Source organism: Anastrepha obliqua, chromosome 2 (genome assembly GCF_027943255.1).
Source record: "Anastrepha obliqua isolate idAnaObli1 chromosome 2, idAnaObli1_1.0, whole genome shotgun sequence".
NCBI classification, from domain to species: domain Eukaryota; kingdom Metazoa; phylum Arthropoda; class Insecta; order Diptera; family Tephritidae; genus Anastrepha; species Anastrepha obliqua.
The window spans coordinates 33,106,240-33,130,990 of NC_072893.1; the positions used below are offsets into that span (position 1 = coordinate 33,106,240).

Genomic DNA, 24,751 nt, shown 5'->3' on the forward strand with positions numbered 1-24,751 from the left:
AAGCTGCCAGCCTGTTAATCATTGCCGCTTTGCTTCTGTTTGCTATTTCTTATTTTTTTTATATTTACTAATATAGTAGGTAGTGATTTTGGGGATTCATAATAATGCCGGCGGTAGTAGTTGTGATACAATACTCTTGCCACCATTCACTGAACTCATAAATATTTACGTATGTACTTATGTGCTTATGTACTTATGTACTTATGCACTAATCATTAATATACTCGTAAGTTTCTCATTTGGCATTAACTATTCTGTACATTGTTACTTCATTGCTTCCAGCAACCCGTTAAATGTCTCTCTTATTCAATTGCTAACAAACGTACTTAGCAATAGTCGTTACTTATCATTTATTATTACAATATTAGTAGTGGTATTAGTATGCATTAGTTTAGTAGTTGTTAGTTCGTTTTAATAGTAGTAGTAATTTATAATATTATAATAACTTACGTCTTTAGTTGCTATTTCTGTTGTAGTGCGTTTCGGAATTATAGGCCCGCCTTTGCTGGAATGCGCGCCACTCTTTACTGCTGCGTTTCGCTTCTGCTTTATTATTCAATGTTCTTATTTAATTTTTTTTTGTATTTTAACATTTAGTTTTATTTTTATTTTTATTTGAATTTTTTTTTTTTAATTTTATTTTTATTTTCATTTTTATTCTCAGTTTCACTTAAATTTTTAATTTTTTTTTTAGCTTTTAGTTTTACTTTTATTTTTATTTAATTTTACTTTTTATTTTATTTTAATTTTTATTTTCATTTTCATTTAAATTTTTTTCTAACTTTTATTTTTACTTTTAACAAGTTTTTTATAGCATTTATTATCTCTTAACTCTAATTTTTATTTAACTTTTTTTTTAACTCGCTTTGTTATTAGCTTTGTTGTTTTATTATTCCTTGTTTTGCTGTTGCTTTTGTTTTTTCTTTGCAATTTGTTTTTATAACACAGGTTTGGCAATGCTCGGTTTCGCTGTTGTCGTTGCAATTTCCGACAATTTAATATCGATTGGTACGCGCGTATCGTATAACGTTGGCGCCTGCAATATTATCCCGGCTGTACCAACGACAACGGCTATTGTGAATAACCATAAGAATAGACGATCCAATACCATGGCCACGTACTTCCAATCTTCTTTGACCTGTCGCGCGCAAAAGAGAAAGAAAACATATGAGAAAATGGGGAAAATACGTGAAAATAGAAATTGTTGGCCAAATTTTAGAGTAAACAACATCAAAAAAGGGGTAAGAATAAATGACACAAAAGTCTGTATTGAATATGGAAAACATTGTGCACACGTAGGGTAGTACGTAAAAAGTTCATGTACTGTATACGAGTATTTATTACGACACACCCAGAATTGCGCTATAATGAAAATTTCAGGTACTTCCTTCCAAAACATACATATTTTTAAACAGTATTCATATACCTATGAATGAGCCTTGTTTTTTTTTCAATTTCAAACGTTTATTAACAAAAAATGGTTACAAATTTAACCTTCAAAATAATAGCCATCGCTAGCGACACATTTTTCCCATCTCTCAGGCAATTTGTGGATGCCGCGCCAAAAAAATTGGGCATATTTGGCCGCAAACCAATGAGCCATTTTTTGGCTTCTTCGTGAGAATTGAAGCGCTGCTCGGAAAGTGCGTGGCTCATCGATGCAAACAAATGATAATCGGAAGGCGCCAAGTCTGGTGAGTAAGCCACATGCACCAGCGGTTCCCAATCGTACGGCTTCACCAATTCCCGAGTCGCTCTTGTTCGATATGGCGATGCATTGTCGCATTGTCAGTTCATGCGATACCCATTTTTCATGCTCATGTTTTTCAAACGTTTGGAAATGGTTTTTTGGGTCACTCCCAACTGCTCAGCAATCATTTCTTGCGTTTGACCATCATCTTCATCCAACAATGCTTGCAATTCGACGTCCTCAAACTTTTTCGGTGACCGGCCACGGTCCTCGTTCTCCACGCTAAAATTACCACTTCGGAATTTTTCAAACCACCTGAAGCAGTGTGCTCTACTTAGAGCATGTCCACCATAAGCTTCTATAAACATTTGATGAGCTTGAGAAGCGTTTTTCTTCAATTGAAACAGAAAATCAACGATGCCCGCAAATCGTAGTTTGAAGGCATGAAACTCGACATTTTTAAGAACGACAAAAATGCATTGTTGTATGAAACGTAACAAACAATGAACTGAATATTGTTGATAGATGACAGACGAAAAAATCAAGACATTTGGGAAGGTTTAAAAATACTCCTAGCGACATCTATGGACTAATAGCTAAAACTCTATTTCATAGGTATATATCGTTTTCAAAACAATGCTCAGTTAAAAGAGTGATAGACTATACTATAAAAATATATTTTTATTTATTTTATGCAACACTCAATTTCGAGATATTAAGATTTATATGGAATAAGTTTGGGAATATTCTTCAAAATTCAAAATTATTTGCAAATATACAAATTTATTTCGAAAATATTATATATATAATAATAAGTTCCTATAAACTTTTTTAATGACAACATCGGAGATTAACGATTCCCTTCAATATATTGGGTTGCCAACTAAGTAATTGCGGATTTTACTCATAGATGGCTTCAGTTGAATTTTTAGGTTTGCAAATGTGAAACCCATTTTGTGATTTGATAGTTGGTGATTCAGCGGTCAATCAGTAAACAGTTTTTTGATCGGTTGCGTAGTTTTCGTTTGGCGTTCGTTGAAAAATGGAAAATCAAAGGGATCATTTTCGTTATAAAGGGTGGTTAAATTTTAAGGGCCGATGTTGAATGTGAACCAATCCTAAACGTCAAGTTTTTTCTATATTTAATTTGACATTTTTCAATTTCAGACTAATTCAATTTGAACTATAGAAAGATATATAATCAAACAATGCGTTAAAGTTATTCATGCTTATTATGAAAACGGGCGTTCAAATCAAAATGCATACGCACACTTCGTGACCTCACATTTTCACCTCAGTGGATTCGTCAATAAGCAGAATTGCCGCATTTGGGCGAATGATAATCCAAGAGTGATTGCCGGAAAACCAATGCACCCACAAAGAGTGACTGTTTGGAGTGGTATATGGGCAGACGCCATCGGATGGAGGTGTGCCGCCGAGACCGCGGCGGCCAGTTGGTCGATATTTTGTTCCATACATAATTGTGCCATACCAGTATTATCATGATAAGGAGAAATAACAATAATTTCTTAAAAAAAGTATATTTTATTCAAAATCAACACCGAGCCTGAAACTTAACCACCGTTTACATTCACAGCTCGACCTGTGGCTTGAGTCCCCATTATATACTGAACATATATTTGCAGGAGTAAAAGGCTATTCTGGCCTTCTTTACCCGATTTTCAATGTGTAGCTTCCAATGAAGTTTGGGGTCAAGTATCATCCCAAGATATCTAACTTCCGATAAGAGTGGGATAACGCGGTTGTTTAATTGGAAAGTCGAAAGTGTAGAGGTTTATATTTTCTGGTAAATAACACCAGCTTCGTTTTGCCAGAGTTGACTCGGAAGCCGCAAGTGGCAGCCCAGCGACTGAGTTCTTACGAATGGTAGTCGGAGTACAACTTCTTCGGCTACGGCGACCGATATGATTATTGCCTAAAAAGAAATCTTCCTGAACAAATAATATAATATTTTGACTGGATGGATATGCTACAGGAGTCTAGAATAAAAAAAATAAAATAAATAAATAAATTTACATATTCGCAAAAACTCGTTTTTTTCACAACTAGCTACATTCATACATGTACTGCTATATTTTCTTAGTATTTACACCATTTTTGGCATTATTTTCGGTTCATATATAAATATAGTACACAGCTGCGTCCGCCGTAGCCGAATGGGTTGGTGCGGGACTAGCATTCGGAATTCACAGAGAGAACGTAGGTTCGAATCTCGGTGAAACACCAAATTAAGGAAAACATTTTTCTAATAGCGGTCGCCCCTCGGCAGGCAATGGCAAACCTCCGAGTGTATTTCTGCCATGAAAAAGCTCCTCATAAAAATATCTGCCATTCGGAGTCGGCTTGAAACTATAGGTCCCTCCATTTGTGGAACAACATCAAGACGCACACCACAAATAGGAGGAGGAGCTCGGCCAAACACCCAAAAAGGGTGTACGCGACAATTATATATACCTTCTGCTCAAATATGAACGAGACGTTATCAATAAACACACTCGACCTTGACTTGTTTACAGTAGCACAGAAAACAAACTATGTGACATATCACGCTGAAATTTTCCATGTAAGCTTATAACAGTCCTTCCAAAAAACAAAAAAATTATTTTTGCCATATGTCATCCGCGGACCGTTTTATTGATAACGTCTCGTTCATATTTGAGTAGAAGGTATGTATACATATATATACAGGTTTTGATACAATCAAAAATATCTGAAAACTATTTTTTTTTGTTAATTATTATTTTTATGTTTCATTATGCATTTGATTTTCTCCGAAACTGTGTCTGTAAGGGTTCAGCGATTAATCTAAAGTATTCATTCCTGACTCACAACTGAGTTAAAATGCATAATTCTTTCATTAAATGTAGAAACGATTTCATTTCTGTTAAATATGAACTGGTATTTGTGTCCAGTACTGGATTGACGCTTTCGAGAACTTCCTCTGCTCTGTTGTGAGCGTATGCTACAATTTTCACCCGCACTTCCTATAACATGCACACAAAATTTGTGTTTTGGACTTCTTCTACATGCAAAGTAAATATTTTGTCGTTCAAAATTAAAACTCAACCCCTTCCGAATGAAGCCAAAAAATTCAGTACAATTAATAAATTTATCAAAGTTTCTTTGCATATGCCCAGCAGAATTGCGAGAATTGATAAAGTAGGAAAAAATAATCTATTTAAAGCAATAAAATGTAGCGTACAACCTCGCTGATGGTGGAAGAAATTGAAAGGGCAAAGTTAATAATATATTCATTTTACTTTTTGTGATTACTTGTGAAACAACAAACTAAGCAACAAAGTTGGCAACAACGATGTCCCTCAGCTTTTGAAGTATTTGCGGTCATCACTTAAGTGCTGCAGCATATTAGGATTGCCTTCCGATGCTGCACAGTGTGCTACTTTCAGCGGAGTGTTGGTCGAAAATTGTAATAATAGAGGTAATTTTAATTTAGAAGAAGTGCTAAAAGACATTTTTTTAAGACTTTCTGAACCGAAATAAGTGTACGTTTAATAATCTGTTTAAAAGAAAGTTTTAATTTGGCGATATTTATCGATATTTTTTTTAAATTCCTATCGAAATAGTAATAAAATAGTAATAAAAGATCTTCATGGCAACGAATATGTCTTTTCTGTCACTTCTTCTAATTCTAGTACGACTTTTCATAAGCCGAGTTCAGAAATGCTTCCCCTCAATCGTTTTAAAATGATTTCACCAAAATTTTAAATAACGCTCAATATCTATCCAGTTGTGGCATTAAAATTAACAACAGTCTCCCTGATGCTCACCTGATAATCTTTTATTATCATTTTCTTAACCTTTTCGATACTCTTCTTAGTCGCTGTGTTGGATGGACAACCGGAGCGAGACGAATCGTCAATCACAGTACGTCTTGCTTTAAATTATGTCTAGCGCTCGTTCGTTTGTGTAGACTGTTTTTACAATTAAAGTTTCAATTACTTTTTCTTTATTGCAATTCGACCAATTTTTAAAAAACGTTACACCTTTTAAGGTTTCGCACTACAATTGAAGAGGGGGGATGGCACAAAGGCATGAAGTCTGGCCATAGAACTTTTCACATCTATACAGATGGCTCTAAAACTTTAGACGGAGCGGGTATTTACTGCTCAAAACTAGGAATAAGGCAGCCTATCAAGCTGCCAGACCGTATTTTCCAAGCGGAAGTTTTTGCTGTGGGGAAAGCCGCAGAGCTAGTTTACACTAGAACAAGATGGTCTGGAGGACGTCTCAAAAGCGGATCTCCCAGCTCTGCTTAAATTCGCCAAAAGCGCTGACTTCCTACATGATGTCTACTTTCGGTATTCATAGAGGTCGGTCTCCATCTGGTATCGCTAGAGACCAAAAGGGCTATGCGTGGCTTATTGCCAACCAGGCTAACCTAACCTAACCTTACACTTTTTAATTAGAATTAAAAACAATTTAGCTATGAAACTTTACAGCCTATTCATAGCTCAAAATTCGCGTAGGTTTTTGTTTGTTAAAAAAATATGTCCTGCATTCATTACATTATGGAAAAAATGAGCAGTACCTTCAGCCAACAAAAAAAAAAAATTAAAAATTAATGGGATATATGAACCACTACAAATTTGGACTCAATTTTTATTTTATATACTTATAATTGGCGCTTATACCCGTTTTGGGTGTTTGGCCGAGTTCCTTCTCCTATTTTTGGCGTGCGTCTTGATGTTGTTCTACAAATGAAGGAACGTATAGTTTTAAGCCTACTTCGAAATGCACTCCTAGGTTTGTATGGTGCTCCAATCTAGGCGAATAAAACGGATCATGTATCATACTTTCGAGGTTTACAGTCTACCTACCGGTTGTGCGCACTACGCGTATGTAGCGCATTTAAAACGGTGTCCAACGATGCAGCCTTAGCAATATCTGGCATGTACCCGCTAGACATATTAGCAATGGAAACTGCCCTAATAGCGAGAGATAACAGCGACCTATAAGTCCGTCTACTCGGGCCGCGTTACGAGATAATTGCATCGACGAGTGGCAAACTAGGTGGGACAACTCGAACAAAGGGCGTTGGATGCACAGATGCATTCCTAACCTAAAGCTTTGGTTAAAGAGGCCACATGGAGAAGTGGACTTTTACCTGACCCAGTTTTTGAGTGGACATAGATGCCTCAAAGCATATCTATATAGGTTTAACCACGACGACAATCCTTATTGCGACTACTGCGATGGAAACATTTTAGAGGACGTTCGTCACATATTCTTCCCATGCTCGCGCTTCCGTTCTGCAAAAGAAATACTCTATAGAACCTTTGGAGAACCTTCTTCGCCGAAAACATTCGTACATCACATGCTGCGCTCGAAGGAACAGTGGAATGCGGCATGCGACTTAGTGGCCGAGATTATGAAAGAGATGAGGCGTCTGAAAAGACTGCGACACAGCAGCGGCGACTAATCGCCTTCCCTCCCCGCGAAATAATACTTGACGGTTGTCCCGCGGCGAGAGGTGATGGAGAGAAACAGGCTCAGCCTGGTTTCAGAAGGCCACTTGAGGGTAGCGCGCTACCACAACGCCTATGAAAAAAAGACGCGTAGGTTTGCCATTGCCTGCTGAGGGCTGATCGCTATTAAAAAAAAAACTATTTCTATCTTTTAGGTGTTTCGTGCATAGAGACTCGTTTTTCCGAATGATTGTCATAAACATTTATTTAGTTTTATAAACATTTAGACTACTCAAAAGGGGAGTCATATATTAAAGAAGATATGCGGCTAGCTCATATTACGACAATTTTCAAAGCAAGATGTGGTTTACTGAAGCCAAATGCAACTATGTATGGAAATGCTCAGAAAATATGCACCCTCTGCAATTTAAACGAGGAAGAAGATATGCAGTACTTCTTCGGAAGATGTCCGATACTAAATGAGATCAGAACAAAATACCTAAACACAGCGAAGCTAAATGAAGCAGAAGTAATAGATATACTTAATGGCCATAATTGGAAAAGACTAACTTGCTTTATATACTCAGCCTTACGATATAGAGAATTTCTTATTGCAGAGTTAAATTTTTGATTACATAATATTTGAGCTGTGACAGACAACATTGTTATTGCCACAAATTTATTATTTCTTTCTTTATGTATTTATATATTTAAACGAATTATTGTAATGTAAGATGCAATATTTATAAATAAATAAAGAATTACTACTACTTACTAGTCTCGTATCAACCCATTCGGCTATGGCGACCGTCCGTATGGGCACTTTTTTGCACTAAAATTCAATGGACTATAAAATTGCATACCTGAAAATTTTCTACAAATTCTGAAGAAAAATTGAATGGATGCTTAAAGATTTTGTAGAAAGTTTAAAAGTTGAATTTAAGTACGAGGGGTTTGTCAAAGAATGAAATATATTTTTATAAAAAAAAAAAAAATAAAAATTAATTTTTGAAAAAAATAGAAAAGAAAATCAATATATGGTGAACTTATCATTACACTTCCGATGTTAGATTTTTGTGGGCTTGAAAACCTTAAAGCATTGATATTTTCATTTTTATTTAGTTAAATGCCGCAAAAAGGTTTTGCCTAAGTTCAAAGTCAACTACAATAAAATTTAAGCAGGTAAAGCCTGCGTTTATTAGAGTTTATCATGAATTATTCTGATAACACCAAGTGAAATGTTTTCTTAGAGAATTAATTCCTCAAGTACTGAGTGAACTAATTAGTGAATCAATTACTGAATTTTAAAAATTTAACAAAATATTTTTTAATATTTTATTATTTTTTTTTAAGATGCTGAAAAATTTTAATAAAATATCTCATTTAATATTTTGGAATAAACTGAGAGAAAACTGATTTTTAAGACTTTCCATCCATGTGACCTTTTAGCATTTCACCCGGTAGTAATTTCAATAATTTCCAAACACTACCACTTCGTAATCTACGAAAAGCAAAAACAACAAAACAAAAAAAATAAATCCGTGCTATTCAAAATAAGAATCCCGATTTTTTTTATATAAGGCGCCGCAAAATTATTCTGTTTTTGAATAATTTTTTATTGAGTAAAAAAAATAATTTTAAGTGAAGAAATGATCGACGTATGACACCATTTACAAAAATGATTTCGATTAATTTTGCGTCATCCTGCACTTTTACTTATATTTTTTTATTTATTTATTATTATTATTTTCATTTATAAATTATAAGAGCTACTATACTTTGCACTATAACTGAACTATTGCTTTTGTGCATTTATATTATATCTTCATTTGTTTGCTCGCTCGCCACTTCTACCACCACTCAAGCATTTCGATCATTTATTCGGTGCTCATCTGCTGTGCTCGTTTTCATTTGGCCAAAAGGCAGCTGAGCATATTTTGCAGCAATGCTCGTAAAGCGCACTTTATATCCAGCGATTCTTGCATTTATCCAACTATGCATTGCATTCATTCATCCAATCATTCAATCATTCATTATGGCAAACAAATAACTTTCAATCCATCCAAATAGTATTTAAGACACCAAAGCATTGCTAGCACCACTCAATGCAGTCGCTATAATATGGATGTATGTATGTACGAATGGACACATATTTGTTTATTGTATCCCTACAGGAAAATCCACTAATACCGAATTGATTCGCTTCTGGTGAAATTAGCTTCGAGACTAGGTCGTATTCCGTTTCCTTTCCATGTAAGAAGCTGTTGAATTTTACAGGGTAATTACCTAGGAAGTATTAATTGTCCTTACCGAAATCGATGGCCCTCTGATTATATATACAGATGGTTCAAAACAAGACGGTAAAGTGGGATTTGGAATCTTTTCCAATTCCCCTCACATGAATCTATCATTTCGATTACCCGACTACTGTAGAGTATTCCAAGTGGAAGTATGCGCTATCTGGTATGCTGCGAAAACTCTCTTAGAAAATAGAACATCACTAGAGGATATCCGCTTTTTCACCGACAGTCAAGCGGCCGTTCGAGCACTCAGCTCCTCTTATACCCACTCAGATGTGGTTCGATCCTGTCTCTTATCTCTTAACGAGATAAGTGTTCAGAATTCTGTCCAAGTTATCTGGATACCGGGTCACAGTGGATTCGAAGGTTACTGCAAAGCTGACAAGCTTGCAAGAGCTGGAGCTGCGCAATTAAATGTTAGTAACTTACCCACAATCCACATTCCGCTTTCAACATGTAAAATGATCATTGATCGAGAATTTCACAGCATTGCTGATCGGAGGTGGCGAGTGGAAACTACTTGCGTTACGACCAGACAAATCTGACCATCCTACAATCTGAAACAGACAAAAACCCTTATAAGTCTTTCGAAACACGAACTAAGGCATATAATAGGTCACTGCCTTTTGGGCACTCATGCACGTCGGCTCGGGGTTCCTCAAAACGACCTGTGCAGATAGTGCGAGGACGAAGATGAGGAAGTATCGAGCAGGCATTTGTTATGCAGTTGTCCCGGCCTAGTCAGAAGTGGACTCGCTCTTCTAGGCTCTCCAACAATTGACAATCTTTCAGTACTCTCGGACCTGAAAATCGAATCTCTCATCAAATTCTCGAAACGAATTAATATCTTTGACCAAAATCTATAATAAAAATCTCGGTTAGGTGGGGAAATCATATAATATAATAAGCTCTAGGGCAACACAACGGACCCACAGCGGTCTATGTGGCACTCCGATGCGGGGTCACCCTTAAACCAGCCAACCGAACCATCAATTGCCTTCGCTGAATTTATTTTAGATAGATTTTGATAGATAAGAATTAACGCTAAACTGGACAGATGAGATCTTTTTAGCACCAACCAGTGATTGTACACTACTTCAGTTTATTATTTATAAATTTTAGGGCTGTGCCATTAATTGAATGCTCAAAATTTTAGTTAATCGTTATACCAATTGCTAAATTAATTAATTAATTTTAGTTATTGATTAATCGGGTAACTAAATTGGGGCATAAATAAAAAGCAATTTATTTGAAAAGCTTGGATCCCATTTCGATTAAGTTTGTTTCCTATAGCAATATCGAAGTTGTATTTTATTTTATAACTTTTGTTTGATGCCTGCTTTTTGAAACATTTTTTAAATTTTTTTGAATTATTTAAGGGCAAACTTCATGTAGACATGTTAAAAAAAATTAACAGTTTATGGAACAAACATTTTTAAAATTATTTAAGGAATGCTCGTTTTGAGTTACTTTATTTTCTGGTGGGTGAGGTTGGGTTCAAAATATCTTCGCACTTACAGCGAACGTCATCTACTGTGTTGATACCGCTGTGTGTGGTGTGGCCACTAAAACAATACCTCTTCCTCTTCTGAGGAGATACCCTTCTCAGGACTAGTTTCTGCAACACTTCGGGAGGACCCAGAATAACATCCATAAACGACCAATTCTATTCGCCGACGTCTGGGTCCACCGTATTTGTAGCCAGCTTTCATGCTATAGGCTCGTCTTCTTGAGTTTCTGTCAGCGAGGTTTTGCATTGTTGCATTGTGTCGAGCTTTGCTTTTTTCATAGTACGTCCTCGATGTATCTCTTTATTGCATTGCAGCTGTTCTCGCGTTCAAGTATTTTTCAGAGCATGTCTTTTCGCGAGCCGTCTGTCCTCAACGCTTCGCAGTACATGCACTTAACTTGCCCATGCGGTATAGATATCTCCGGAAGTATCCGTGGCCCGAAGGAACTGAGATAAAAACTAATTCACTTCTCTAAAGTTCCTTTGGACCCATTTGCCTATTGATGGAATGAGTGTCGCCATCTACCATCTAGGTTCAGTGTTCTATCGGCTTTGTCACCGCAGCATGGTTTGGTATCTCCGTTCCGCGTCATTAGTGCTGACGTGCTTCTTCTTGCAGTCCCACGACATCCATTTCTTTCCGGGCCATGAGGTTGAGGGATATCTCTTAGCTGATCACAAGGAGTGCAGCGCCGGAGACAGTGCGCTAGGCTGAGGCAACTCTGAGTGCCACTGTTCGTTGCACATCCTCCAGTGTTTCGCGCTTGGCTTTGCAGTTTAGCGCATGTCTCCATACTTCGCTGCCGTACAGAAGATTTGAGTTTGTGGCCTCCATGATTAGCCGTTTTTTGCTCTGTGTTGACCCACCGATATTTGCATTAATATGCTTAGCGTTTCCGTGAACTTTGCTGCTTTGGTGGCCGTATGTCGTATCTGGGTCCAGATCCTTGAGTCTTTAGTCCTTGAGTTTTAAGTTATTATAACTTTAGTTATTCGAATATTGCCTAACTCAGCAATAGGTCACTTAACTTACTCGTATAATCGAACAAGCGTACAGCCTTAATATGCTGAATAAAATAATTATTTTAAATCCGAATGTCAACATCAAGTGGACGTCACTTTTTTGCTTTTGCTACTTTGAGAATAGATTTCGCTACATGCGTCAGAGTCGTACCAGTTCTGAACCAGAAATTTCGTTCACTAGTTGAAGTTTTTCCTTCAGGGATGATGCTGCAGCTGTTTTTTCTGTTTATTAAAATAGTTTTCGGAATTATTGAAGACGAATGACTGAAATATTGCATTTGAGTGAAATTGACAGGGTATTGCAGAGGCAAGGCCAACAAAGGAACGATGAGGACGAAAGAGCAGGCGACTAATGAGCAATGTATATATTGCTTATACTATTTTTTTTTTTTTGGATGCAGCAACTCTGTGATAGATACTATAGAATGGATGATAGGACGCTGCTGCTATTGGACTTTAAGCAAGAATGTGATGATAACGATGATGATAGTAGTCGCGATGTGCAGCGGTAGAGTGGCAGTGGATGTGAAATCGTGTTTGTGGAGTGCTGTGAGTGGTGTTGCTGCTGACTGCTGTTGCTGATTTTAATGGTGATTGAATTGGTTTTGCAGTTGCCAATGCGCTTCTATGACATTGATGGTGTTGGACCTTCAGTTGGTGACAAAGATGAATGACGATTAGTTCGGGTAGTGTATGCGCTTTGATGGGCAGAGTATCGTAGCAGCCAATGTACTACAATATATTTTCATACAAACGGAAAAGCTTGTGTTGTAATGGGAAGTAAGAGGAACTTTTATTGCTTTCAAGCATCTACTTCAGCGAAGCAACGCGAACATCTATATTCTTTCTTAACCTTGACCGTAAAAATCTAAAAATTGTGACTTTTTGTACAAAAACAAAAAGAAAAAAGCAAAAACAAAAAAAAAAATTGTCACATTATTATCTCTGTACGAAAGCTCAGCCAACAAGCCTTTATGCTGCTAATGCCTTGCTGGCAAAGTGCGCATAAAGTCTTCTTATGCATGTTTTTCTTTGGAGCTTAGCATTTGAAAGTCATAAAGTAGCTTTACAGTGCGCTCAGTAGTACAAGCGCTAGCGTTCAAAGCCATGATACAGTGTAATCCGCTGTTGGAATATGTTGCTGAGGCGCATAAACAAACAAATATGTAAATGATGAAAAACAAACGCAAAAACCAAAACAAGAACAAAATATTAAATGCAAATATGTTGAGCCAGTGTCATAAAGTATTGTTGTAAAGAATGTGAATTACTTGCGAAGACACAGAGTGTGGGCAAATAAGCATAAACCAAACAATGCGCGAATTTGAAGAGTTTAAGTTGTGTGAACAACGGGTCGTATACGTAACATTCTTGAGAAATGAAAATATTGAAATGTTGCAACTTTGATTTTGACTAAAAACCCAACCATATGAACAAATATGCTTTAAGTCAATTCAAATAATACAAAAATTAAAAAGGCTCAGCGAATCTATCATTTCAGTAATTTTGGGCAAAACTAACCAAAAAATCATGAATGTTTTATACTCGTGAATAATTGTGGTAAATTTATTTATTAGTAAAATATTGGGTAATTTAAAAAGTTTGGTTATAAACTCGGATTTTACTTGTAGTCTATTTTTATTTAGGCAGACAATGGCAAGCCTCCGAATGTATTTCTGTCATGCCAAATTTTCTAAGTTCGGGTTGGAGAGGAGGTGAGAAGGTTTGTCTTTATTGAAGATATATGTTCGTAGTTCTGTTACAGAAGGATATGTTCAGGGGATAGTGTTGAGTTAGCCTGGCATATGGGGAGGTGTTCGGGTCTATGAGCTATGTATTTGTGAGCTTGTTGTGCCCTAATCGTAATCTTAAAATTTTTGTTTAGTCCAATCTGGTAAGTGAATTTTGAGCATTTTTTAAGTAATAGCAGTTAATGTGTTGTTTTTGGTAAACTCATTGATACCAATTAGAAGCTTGTGATATCAGGTTATGATGTTGTGCCTGGTGTGCACTTTTTAAGATGAGGTTGATATCTTTTATGCTGACGTTGTTGGTAGTAATAAGTGGAAGTCGAGATGCTTCTTCGGCAGCGTGGTCTGCTAGTTCATTATTGACAATACCGGAGTGCCCCGGTATCCAGACCAATTTAATTTTAGGATTGTTTTTGATCAGGAGTGATCTTATATTGTGAGGGTATGTGTCGCAGTTGCTTATATTTAATATTGATTTGAGGGACGAGAGTGAATCCCAGCATATTATACATTTTCCTCTCTTTTTTAATTAGTATAATAGCTTAATTGCTTCTAAAATGACGATGATTTCTGCTGATAAAACAGAGGCATAGGGTGGCAGAATGCCAGATTTGAGACTTTGTTAATTTATGATCCATCGGTGTAGATGAATGTATGATTTTTTAGATTGCCTTTCATTTTAAGGAATTTTTGTTTGTATTCTGATTTAGGTGTTTCGGATTTAATACTTGTGCTGAGAGTAATTTTTGAAAGGTTAAGAGGGAGGTTCCAGTATAGTTCCAGATTATAATTTTTGAATTTTTGATTTGGATGAAAAAGAAGATTGAACAATGTGGTTTTTGAAATTGTTCTGTCTAGTGCCGAATTAATTTTTTCTTCGTTTTTCGAGACCGTTTGTAGTTTTTTATTATTTGGAAAGAGGTGTGTCGTACGCATGCAGTAATGTCTAGTAGCATGCTTTTATTTGGAGTGGTATGCAAGGCTCCAAGGGCTGTACATAAAGCTGAATGAAGTTTAGTTTCAAGCTTGTTAAGTATACATTTCGGCGCATTTCCGAAAAAACCGTAATCTATTTTTGAGTTCATGATTACTCTAGTAATGTTGTGTAGTGTATGAGAGTTAGTATGTGCTAGCGAGGCATTTAATGATGTCCATGGTAACAAAGCACCTTACGTCTAGAACAAACCTTGTATTGTTGTTGATAAGCAGTTTACACATCTAAATAGGAAACTAAATATGAAGTGAGCTATACAATATCGGTAGTTTTAGGTATATTTTTCTCCATGTATTGTGCTTTTTTTATAAAAATATATGTATTTCATTCTACAATAAATGACACATAAATACAAGTTTCAAACTGAGTGGAAAATTTTGCTTATGTACACTTTTTATTCAGAATTTTTACAAAAGTTTTTTATATGAAGTTTTATAAGTTTGAAATAGCTTACCTATTTCATTTGTTTTTGATATTTTTTTCTTTGCAGGCATGACGTTTCTTGAAAATTCCAGTAAAACTAAACTAATGGGTTGCTTAATAATAATGCAAATTAAAAATAATGTAAAGAAAAAGGTAAAAAACACGCCATATGCAAGGTGACGTCCAAAGTAAACAAGATTGGCGTCATAAACATGCTTTTGAGTGCCAGTGCGTCTGACCATCGTTTGACCAATTTTTTTAATGCGTCAGTGCGTTGGAAGTTACATCCCTAGCTGTCTTCCAGTGAGAGCTTGGTGACATTCGGTTCAGTGGAATCGAAGTTATTGCGTCTAAAGTATCAGTTTGTTTGTGTCATCGGCACAAAAATGAGTTTCGAACAAAGAGCTAATATCAAATTGTTTTCTAAAATCAGTAAAACGTTTACCGAAACATTTGAATTCATGAAAAAAGTTTATGGCGATGATTGTCTATCTCGTGTTAAAGTTCATGAGTGGTTTACACATTTCAGAGATGGTTGTGAGAACATAAATGACAATGAATGACCCGTATGCACTCCCAAGCACCGAAAACTCCATCAAAATTATTCGTAAATTTATCAAAAATGAACCGAAGTCTTCATTGAAATTCATGGAATCTGAGTTGAATATCTCCAAAACACCGATTTATCGTGTCTTAACTGATCATTTGGGCTTACGAAAGGTCTGTGCACGTTTCATTCCGCACAAGATAATTGAGGACAAAAAATTGCTCAGAATTCAACTTTCGAAAGACCTCATGAAAGAGGCGATAAAAGACGAGAACTTCCTTAACAACATTGTAACTGGTGATGAAACCTGGTGTTGCCAACATGAACCCGAAACTAAGCGTCAAAGTGCCGAATGGACGAGTCACCACGCAAAAAATCATGCTTGGCGAAGTTAAAAATCAAATCGATGCAGAATCAATAAAATCGGTTCATTTTTGACTAAGTTATGAGCATTTAAAAAAGAAAATTCTTATATAATGAAAAAAAAAATCGATTTTGAAAAACAAAAGAGCCGATAAATCTTGAAAAAATTTGTTTTCGGGCGAACAAAAAAGTACGTGTCTCATTATTTTGACCAGAGATCAACATATTTGAGTTACATCGAATTCGAAGAACATGTCCCTAATAGCCCGGTTGAATTGAAATGGAAAGCATCAAATACTGAAAAAATTAGAGAAAAATTATAGGAAATATAATTCGGCTTAGGAGAGGAAGTTTGTTCCTTAGTTAAAGGTTGAATACCTATTAACCCAACTTTATTAGGACCTTTACGAATTTCAATGTAATCTAGAAGAATAAAAATATATCCACTATTTTTGCGTAAATTTTTTGCACAAACGGCTTAAAACTGTTTTATGGTCAATCTTTAGTTCCTGGGCGGTGCTACGACTACTAACATGTCGTTCAACTTCGATTATTTCTGTAATTTTATCGACATTATCGATATTTTCTTTTACACCAAAAATGACTGAACGGAATCGACGAAACCAAAATTGCACGTAATTAGGTGTAACAGTATCGCCACCATAACCACCAGTCTCAATTTCAGCGGCCTGGTGGCCTGGCTTGCATTTTCGCTTTTATCCAAGAAAAACTGTAAAATGTACCAAATTTCCTCTTTATTGATTTCTATTCTTAACACCCTGTAACTCACAACTGAATGGAACAAACAAAAAACAGCAAATGAATTTTCTTAGTGTGAAATGTCACCTTGGCAACGAGCATGAACTTTAAATGGTTTGATCGTTACTTTATGAGATGTCGATCACTATAGTCATCGAAGGAGAAAATAATGGGTTTCTTTTACCCCAAATTAATAATTCGTCCAACCATTCATGCCAGCCTTCAATTGAAATATTAATGATGAATGGTATTTACGACTATATCATTAATATGGACCTAAAGAGTCTATAATATAATTTGATAGCGCATATTTTTGTATTACAAAAGGACAATTTTACCCTTTTTATAATCTCAAAAAATTTATGCAGTTGTAGAGTCTACTTTAGAGCGCAAAAATGTTCCTCGAAAATACTCTCAAAAAATTTCAGTATTTGTCTTTTCAGGCGAAAACAGTGTGATATAACGCAAAAAAGTACACTACTAATTTGTTTGTCAATTGCTAAACCGCATTTATGTCTTTTTTCTGTTTTTTTGTTTCTTTTGTTATTTTGGAAAATGCACAAATTGGCGTAATTCCAAAGCGTAATGAAGCATATGAAGCTTTAAAAGCAGAAGCATTTTTCCAGGCGCTTTGGCACTACTTCAATCCCACATAAGTACGAAATGAACCCTTAAACTCCATTCCGCTTAGGAAGTCTTATGATCAAATTTGATTTCTGTATTTAAAGCCGCAAAACGCAATTAGTTTATGAGGCATAACATACAATATTTTAAGAAATTACGCTTGCAGTATTCCACATGCAATTAAGAACAAATTTTATATCAAAATGAATCGCCTTATCGGAACCTGTACGACTTGAAGACGGTACCTAGCGCATTCAACGACAACGATGAGTTAGACACATTATCAGGGATGCAAATATAATCAGGTACGTCAAAGCGGAAAGGATTCGAAGGAATGGTCACATTTTACGAATGAGAAAGGATAGAACCCTAAAAAAGATCTTCGGGACGAATCCACAAGGCGACAGAAATAGACGTCGACCGAGAAAACGATGGATGATATCGCAGGCGACTATAGAGAAATGGGCATATCTGATATCAAACGAAAAGCTGATGGCCGAGTGACGTTTAGGCGAATTGTAACGGAAGCAATGGTCCACCCCGAACTGTGATGCTATGATGCTGATGATGTTGCTTGAAGATGTAGAATTTTGGCGTTGTATGCCACATAAATCGGATTTGATGCCTGTGATATATATCAGGTCAGTTCATAAGTTCGTGCGTATTTTACCCATAATTTCACTTTTGTACGATTTTTGCATACAAAAAATTATTCGCGGAGTATAACGGAACTATTTATATTTTCTTTGATATATTGAGCATTCAACAAGTGATTTTGATCGAGGATAGAAGCACGTGTTGTTAAAAAATAAAATGGAATCTTCGAACGCATATAAGAGGCATATTTTGTAATATATTTTTTTTTATAAAAGAGGTAATAATGCAACAACTGCTGCTGCGAAACTGCGACGTGGCCGATACCCCGCGCGCTGGTCGTCCTGAAGTCTTTAACTCCGACGCCTTGCTCGAACTCGTGGAAGCTGAGCCAAATTTGACAGTCGATATGATAGCTCAGAGGTTAAATTCATCGCATGGAACAGTTTACAGGCATCTGGTTTAGTTGGGAAAGGTTTCAAAGCTGGGAAATTGGTTCCGCATAGACTTTCCGCCGCCAACCATCAGCTGAGAGTGAATGTGTGGTCTCAACTGCTGCAACGGCTTGAAAGTGATACTTTTTTGAACCGTATTCTTACTGGTGATGGGTCCTTTACAATAATCCTGTTCGCAAATGCCAATGGGTAGATAAAGATGAAACACCAGAACCGACCCCTAGAGATGGCCTTCGCCCCAAGAAGATTCTCCTGTCTATTTGGTGGCATATGGACGGTACTGTTTATTATGAACTTCTGGAATCAAACCAGACGATAACTGGTGATTATTATTCCCATCAGCTATCAAACCTGTGCCTCATTTTTAACAAAAATCGACCGTCTTTAGTGAATAGACGCAAAGTTTTGTTTCACCACGACAACGCAAGACCTCATACCGCAAGGCAAACATTAGGCAAGCTGAACGAGCTCGGATCGGAGCTAATGCCGCATCCGCCATACTCTTCGGATATTGCACCTTGTGATTATCACCTTTTCCGTGGACTTCAATCCTATATGAAAAACAAGAACTTCTCCTCAAAAGAAGCTATAAAAAGGGATATCGAAGCGTATTTTAGCTCCAAGGACAAACTATTTTTTGAGCAGGGAATTAAAAATTTGTCTTAACGTTGGGAAGACATTGCAAATAATGAAGGAAAATATATTATTGACATAAATACTTTAAACATTCTTTCTTATTAAATTTGGAACCACCTTTAAAAAACGCACAAACTTATGGACTGACCTGATATATAAACAGATAGGCAATGCAGCACTTACAGCTCAAATAAAGATTTCAATCCCTCAAAACCATTTTCATTAGTAAAAAATTTATTCAAAACCAAAATTTATGATTAATTTTGTGCCATCTTGTACAGTGTTGCAAAATAAATATGAATTATGAAGCTGACGATGGCCACCGCAAACAACCAAATAAATGGATAGATAGTCTTCAAGTTTCATGAGATAATTATAATTAGAGTACGCCGTTGAAATATCTAAGATTTTGCTGTGAATTATAGCTCAGGCAACTTACTAGACAAGCCGAATATACATATGTATATAAATATGTATTTATATAGTATATGAACATTCACAGAGTCTGTACAACATTTGCTACCATCGAGCTGCTCGCCTACAACGCAGTTAGCCATTCAGACCCACTCAGCGGACATCTCGCTTTTGTGCCGTCAATGCTTAATAAATTTAACAGCCTTAACGGAGTTGTGGGGGGCGCACGCAGCATACAAACATTTTAATTTACGACCGGCACCACCATTATTGCCGCAATTTTATTAATGGTCTTTTAAGGTTTATTGACCGGAATATGTCGTTTTTGCTGAACTAAATCACAAATCGAAGAACCAAATTTTTCCTATTTTTTCTGCGTTTTTTTTTTCTCTTAACATTTAGGATACTCAACTCACCCTTGTGCTCTCCTCCTCCTTGCGCGTCTGCTCCGCTATATAATTCACGCCATCCATGGCTTTGAGCAATTCGGGGCAGGCATGCCAACGATGCCGCAGACCGCTGCCTTCATTGCAACCTTCACTACCGCCCGTCAGACAACAATGCGGACCCTCCTCTCGTTGACACGCTGGCAGTATTTCACGCGGCAGGGTGCCACCAATCGCTCCTTGTCCACAGGCACCGGTCTCGGCATGTTGATACGGCTGCTCCGACGATTGGCAGGCGGCACCTGCACCCATACCCTGATGTATTTGAATGCCGCTGCAGCAGGAGTCTGCGAGCGTCGAAGCAGTCGCCACCGAGTTCACTGTGGTCGTTGACTTTATCACATTCGCATTGCTGCGACCCAGCAGATCGCACGTTGTGGTCGATTGATGTTGCTGGTGGGGATGCAGTGGAGCTGGGACGGGCGAGAATTGTGCAGATGACGCTGACTGTTGGCGATACAAATGATGTGTGGAGGTGCTGGCTACGCCAAAACCTATGCCGACACCCACGCCCACCGAATGCGTATGTACGTGATGCAGCGTTGAAGTGGACGCTGAGATGGCGCCGCTAGGCAGTTGTTGTTGGTGTTGCTGGTGCAGGCGTCCGAACTGTGAGGTGGATGGTCCGTCGAAGCCATTCGTCTGAACTGACGTGGAAGTCTTTTGTTGGCGGAATTTTGTTGGCGTTAGCGGATGATCGAGCAGTGAACCGCCAGTCTGCTGATATTGACTATGATGTTGTGCGTCGACGAGTGATGATGTGGTCGATGTCTGTTGATTCACAGTCGAGATATTGGAGGGGTAGAGTGTGGAAAACTGCCCAGCTGCTGAGGCGTTGCCGGTGGAAGAAAGACCCAGGCCACCAATCGTCGAGTCGTCCAGTAGATTAAGACTCTGCACGCGATGTTGCAGATGTGGTGAGGTACTGCGCGACGTCGTCTTTGGGCTGTGATGCATTCTGAGAACGAGAATCGAATACGAAGATATATTAACGGATTAAGAAACTATAAAAAATATACAAAAATATATATGTAGGACATAGTAATACCTCGACAAGGCCGCTGGCGGTGGTACCGGTGGTATTTGGTCGCCCAACTCAAATCCATTGCAGGTGCGAACCATCAAGCGACGCGATGATTTGCTGCAAACAAAAAGTATGCACATGGATTAATTATTTACAACAAATTGATTCAGTCGTTTAATTAAACATTTTATTATTTTTTCAGATGCATTTCCTACTCACATCATCTCACTAATGGGATACAGTGGTCGTCGCATGACCAGAAAGCGAGGCAGTTGATTGATGAACACCGTTCGCACCCAGGGCGCCATTGTGTGTGTCTGTGGCGAACGGAAATGTATATTGAGCACCACCACCGTGACACATATACTATAGTATGGTTCCCAGAGGATGACGTGCAAGGATTTTCGCGGTAATAGAATGGCAATCCATGGCGGTGTAGAACATTTTGTGGCAAATATCCGTGCGAGACCAACCAGTGTAGAGCCAAAGTGAGCAATGTTGCGTTCATAACGGCACACCGGAAAAGATAGCAAATTGCAGAAAATAGAAAAACCATTTATATGAAAAAATTCGATTCACGTACATATGTTTGTGTGCATACATAGAGAGAGAGAGAGAGAAAGAGCGAGAGCAAGAGGGAGAGGGAGAGAGGGAATGAGAAAGGGCGACTTGTAAAAGATGTTCTACATATTTATAAATTACTTTGGGGAAATAGATGATGCAATGCACTTCAAGTGATTTTTTTTACTCTCTCGTATGTATTAAAAACTCCTGCGTGGTGCTGGCATACAAACTTCCATTCACTGTTCAAAGCAAAGGTCGCACTGAAATATTCACGGAGATACTCGTATGTGGTAGTGTGGCCATGTGTGTGGGATTTCATGTAAAATGACCTTTTTCAATTGCATGCCAAAGCTGTGTAGAAGATATTCTACATACACTGCATGCATATAATAGTTTGCATTAGGGCGAGCCGTCTTTTTTGAGTTTTTATTCATTCATAGACTTTTTTAAATAAAATTAAAAAATTAAAGAATTGTGGTATATATAATACTTATATTAGCGGACTTGTTTGAGAAAACTGTATTTATTTATTTACTTATAACGAGGAAGGTTAGGTTAGGTTGAAGCGCATGTCCTGTGGGACACACTCAGGCTCATAGCCCATTGTGATGCCGCGTAGGGAGCTTGTCCCTATCTCTCCTAAAACCAGTATGTGCTTTTCAAAAATTTTAAAATATCTCTGATTTCTGTAGAACTGAGATCTTCCAACTCATCAAAAAATTGTTCACCCAGAATAGTAAACCTGCGTCTGGATAGAGTTGGAAAGTGGCACAGTAGGTGCGATATTGTCTCTTCCTCGTCCTCATCTAGACAACTTCTACAGCAGTCATGTATTTGCACACCCATCCTTTGGGCGTGTCTACCTATTAGGCAATGCCCCGTTATGACTGAGATCAATGTGCTAAGACTGTGTTTATTTTTGCTTAGCAGAGATTCTGTGCGTTTAGCATTTAGAGTGGGCTACAGTTGACGAGCGATTTAGCAGGTGCCTTCATTGCGCCATCTTTCGTTTGCTTTCTTTACAATTTCTTCAAGGATGAATAGCTTACATGTTTGTAAGGGTATCCCTATGGCATTATCTATGTACTTATCAGTCAATTTAGCGCCGAGTCTCGCTAGTTCATCGGCTCTACAGTTATCCTCAACGTCGCGATGACCAGGAACCCATGTTACCTTTAGGTGAAATGACTCAGCCATCTCGTTAAGAGATGTGCGGCATTTCATGGCTACCTTGGAGGTTGTCGACTGTGAGGGATTTCATCGCCGCTTGGCTATCAGTGAAAATGTAGATATCATTTTCGGATATCGCATCACACTATATCAGTGTCGCGGCTTTTATTATTGCCATCAGTTCAGCCTGAAAGACACTACAGTAGTCGGGGAGCCGAAAACTGAAGGAGACCCCCAGATGTTCGAAATATACACCTCCGCCCACCCTGCCCTCGAGCTTTGAGCCATCTGTGTATACATGGATGGACTCGCCCTATCTCACATCGTCCCGTTCCCACTCTTCCCTTGAGGGTAGGAGAGTTGTAAACGATGTTATGGCAAGTATAGGCGGGAGTGCATAGTTCACCAGTCCGGGAAGCCCCATAGGACCAGCCAGGATTTTACCGTGACCATAATCCGTGTTTGACCACTTATTTAGAGTGTTCAGTCTTATTGCCGCGCTGCGAGCGTTATAATATATATTTCCTGCAGATCTACCGGAAGGAAGTTTAGTGTCGCATATAATGCTTTCGATGGTGTGGTTGACATGGCGTCGGTTATCAGAACCTAGTTTTTGAACTTTGTCATATTTTTTGATGTTCACACCCTTCTGAAGGAATATAATGAGGAATAAAAATACATTTTTTTATACACGAAGAAAGGAGCACTGGCTGCCAGGGCCTTTGGCAGCGAGAAAACTTTAATCTAGGCGTAATTTTACTGTTAAATGCCCCACAGAAGGTTATTTAAGAAAAGAGGAAAATGTCACTTTTTACAACTACACTATCGAGCATAACTGAGTACATGATAATTTTTTTATACAACATTAAAGAAAAATAGAAAAAAAATTGAGTTCGATTTTTTGTGTTTTTTTGTTTTTTTTTTTAATATTTGCCATGCTTTAACCAAGAGCATATAAACTTTTAACCGTGTACAAAATTTAGAAAAATTGGCCTTGGGTTGACCGCGTGTTGGCCTGTAATCTGATTTTATCGAAAAGCTTGGTATTTTTTAACATAAAATTACATATAACATTTTCAAGTCAGAACTTCATTTGTGCTTTTGTCAGTGAGTGGAAAAATTCATCTTGCTCAAAAAATTGAATTAATTCGTGAAAATTTTTCTGATTGCGATGATTTATAATGATTTTTCAAGACAGGTGGATTATCGATACTAAAGTACATTCCTCAACTTACTTCGACTTTGGAGATGAAGCACCACACTTAGCCACTTAGAAACGCTGATATAATGAGTGCCAAAGTAACAGTCGATCCTTGCAGGATCGCAAATGTACCACTAAAGAAACTTAAAATAATTAATTCTGAGTGGCACATAACCATTCGTTTACCACAAGTTTTCGGAGAAATTAAAAAAACAAATGGCCGACGATGAATCGTTCTTCACTAAGACAATACGAACTCTCACGCAGCGGCTCATACAAGAGAGTTAATGAGCATTCAAAAGATCCAATTAATAAGTCATAAACACTGCGTTGGCACTTAATAGTTTCTTTTTGTTCCTGAGCATAAAAAAATGCGAAGTCAACGTTTTGCAAATCCTAAGCAAGCTGTTGAGGTTTGTAAACAACTAGTTTTGGAATTATCCACTTCTGAGTGAGAAAAGAACTTTGAAAATTGCATCAAGCGAGTGCAGAAATATATTGACATCCTATTGGAATATTTTGATATGTCACAGTGAATATTAGTAAACACACACATTTTTTTTATTACAGTCAAAATGTCTAATTACGTTCCAACAAAACAGCATTTGCGGGGAGGCTTACTTTTGTTCTTCAATTTAAAGAAAAGTGCAACATAAGCACATCGTTTACTCTCAGAAGCTTATCCTGAATATGCTCCAGAGGCTAGAGTATGTCAGCAGCGGTTTGCACGATTTAAAAGTGGTGATTTTGACACAGAAGACAAAGAGCGATCAGGTCCATCAAAAAAGAATTAAGACGAAGAAGGCATTACTCGAT

The 24,751-nt window shown here is 37.4% G+C and overlaps 1 protein-coding gene across 2 annotated transcripts in view; it reads right to left on the minus strand.

The window, feature by feature from the left end:
- Nucleotides 1-937: 937 nt before the first annotated feature.
- Nucleotides 938-24,751, minus strand: part of LOC129237391 (acetylcholine receptor subunit alpha-like) — a 151,427-nt gene continuing 127,613 nt past the window's right edge. Inside the window, exons 6-10 of one of the 2 annotated variants that reach the window (XM_054872107.1) lie at nt 21,220-21,366; nt 21,025-21,117; nt 20,615-20,934; nt 19,947-20,503; nt 938-1,138 (exon numbers count right to left, since the gene is read on the minus strand). In XM_054872107.1, coding sequence (XP_054728082.1) covers nt 938-1,138; nt 19,947-20,503; nt 20,615-20,934; nt 21,025-21,117; nt 21,220-21,366 — 1,318 coding nt within the window. Of the gene's footprint in view, nt 1,139-19,946; nt 20,935-21,024; nt 21,118-21,219; nt 21,367-24,751 lie in introns of both variants that reach the window. The other variant, XM_054872106.1, reaches the window with a different exon arrangement.